Source organism: Austrofundulus limnaeus, unplaced genomic scaffold (genome assembly GCF_001266775.1).
Source record: "Austrofundulus limnaeus strain Quisiro unplaced genomic scaffold, Austrofundulus_limnaeus-1.0 Scaffold1283, whole genome shotgun sequence".
Lineage (NCBI taxonomy): Eukaryota > Metazoa > Chordata > Actinopteri > Cyprinodontiformes > Rivulidae > Austrofundulus > Austrofundulus limnaeus.
This window is the reverse complement of record NW_013953685.1, coordinates 32972-34641: the sequence shown is the minus strand read 5'-3', so window position 1 is coordinate 34641 and position 1670 is coordinate 32972. Positions and strand designations below refer to the sequence as shown.

Sequence of the window (1670 nt, the reverse complement as noted above, 5' to 3'; positions counted from 1 at the left end):
AGTGTCGTGGTAGCAACATGCTATGTGTTTACATCCATCGCCGCCATGTTTGTAATGACTTATCGCGAGAAAAAACATATTTACTCGTGACTTCAACAGCATTTCTTACTTACTGGAAACACTGCAGTTGTGAAACTGTGTTTTCGACATTAACAGAATATTGACAAAGTTTTGCGCACATTTGCAATGGAAACACAGCTAGTGTGCTTTCACCCCATTTCACAGAGTGAAGTCATTTTCTGTACCTTAAACGAAACAAGTCATTTATTTATAAAGAAGCAATAATTTACACTAACATGGGAGGAGTTAGTTAAACATTTTTGCATTTGAGGTGAAGTTCTTTATCCTTACTATCCAGGATGGGAAGGATTACATTCCCCTGACAGCAGTTAAAGCAGAAGGATGTTCAGTGTCCATGGACCCCAGCGGATGCTACAGTCAGCCTCACAGTGGACAAGTCCTGGAAACTCACTACAACAACCCATCATCCCTTGGGTTAGTACGATTCTGTTACCTGTCGCTGTCTGTTTTACCTGTTTCCCCTTGGAGTTAAAGCACCCGTCCTCGGTCCTCTATCTGCAGACTGTCCCAGCAGAATGAGCGGTGCAATCGGTCGTTCAGCCTGAACACTAATGAAGACATCCCTGAAGCAGGAGCTTCTCACCACAGGGATGTCATGGTGAGAAAAATATTTTTGCTTGCCTAACACATGATCCCTCATGTTGCAAGATTTTATTTTTTAAATTTTTTGTATTTTTGAGAAAATATCAGGAATTTGTTTATTTTAAAGGGGCAAAGTTATGTAAAATCAACTTTTTTGAGCTTTATATCATGTTATAATGCACCTCTTCTGAGCTGTGTCTCCAAGCCAAGCTTCCGCATCACAGAGAACACCCACCCCACCACCCCCCCCCACTCAGCAACAAGGAACAACAAGCAGCAACAACTAGCAAACACCTGGTGAAACTGCATCTGCTGAGCTCCTAATACTACTTCTCAGTCCAGTCCTTTTGAGATTAAAAGTACATTTGAGGAAGTCAATTTTCAGATGCCAAGGAAACTACACGGAGCTTTCGCATCACATTGCACCCTATTTATTTTTGAGCTGTATGTTTTGTGTCACAATTGACAATTTGCAATTGACAATAAGAGTTGAATTTTCTCTACTCTGTTACACATATATCACTCAGCAGTTCAGGTTAGTCTCCATAAGGTGGGTTTTTTAGGTGTTTTTGGACCTGTTGATAATTTTTTGTCGTTAAAAATGAATTTGTATTAAGAAAAGTTTGTGTCARGTTTGTCACGTTGTGGTGGATCTCTGTTTAATATCTACCTGGATCCTGTCGAAACTGTGCAAACAGGATGGCAAATGTTGGTTTCTATCAGAGAAATTTGAGGCAAGACTAAAAATGTTGAGTCCCCTCCTTGCCCAGCCTCTTATGGATTCACTACTTTGGGAAGGATCTATATCCCCTCTGCAGTGCATGCATGGGGTGAAGGACACGCAGGACTCGCTGACCAACCCTGGCTCATGCGAACACTGTCGTATCATGGCACTGCAGCTTTTGCAAAGACACCTGTGGTCAGTGATGTATAAAGTACCTCAATCAATCAACCAACCAACCAACCAACCAACCAACCAACCAACCAACCAACCAACCAACCAACCA

The 1670-nt window shown here is 41.8% G+C and overlaps 1 protein-coding gene across 1 annotated transcript in view; it reads left to right on the top strand.

The window, feature by feature from the left end:
- kdr (kinase insert domain receptor (a type III receptor tyrosine kinase)) overlaps positions 1-1670 on the top strand; it is a gene marked incomplete at its 5' end in the record, with an annotated part of 24127 nt that overhangs the window by 21393 nt on the left and 1064 nt on the right. The window contains 2 exon segments of the mRNA XM_014031618.1: positions 359-495; positions 583-679. Of these exon segments, the coding sequence (XP_013887072.1) occupies positions 359-495; positions 583-679 (234 nt within the window).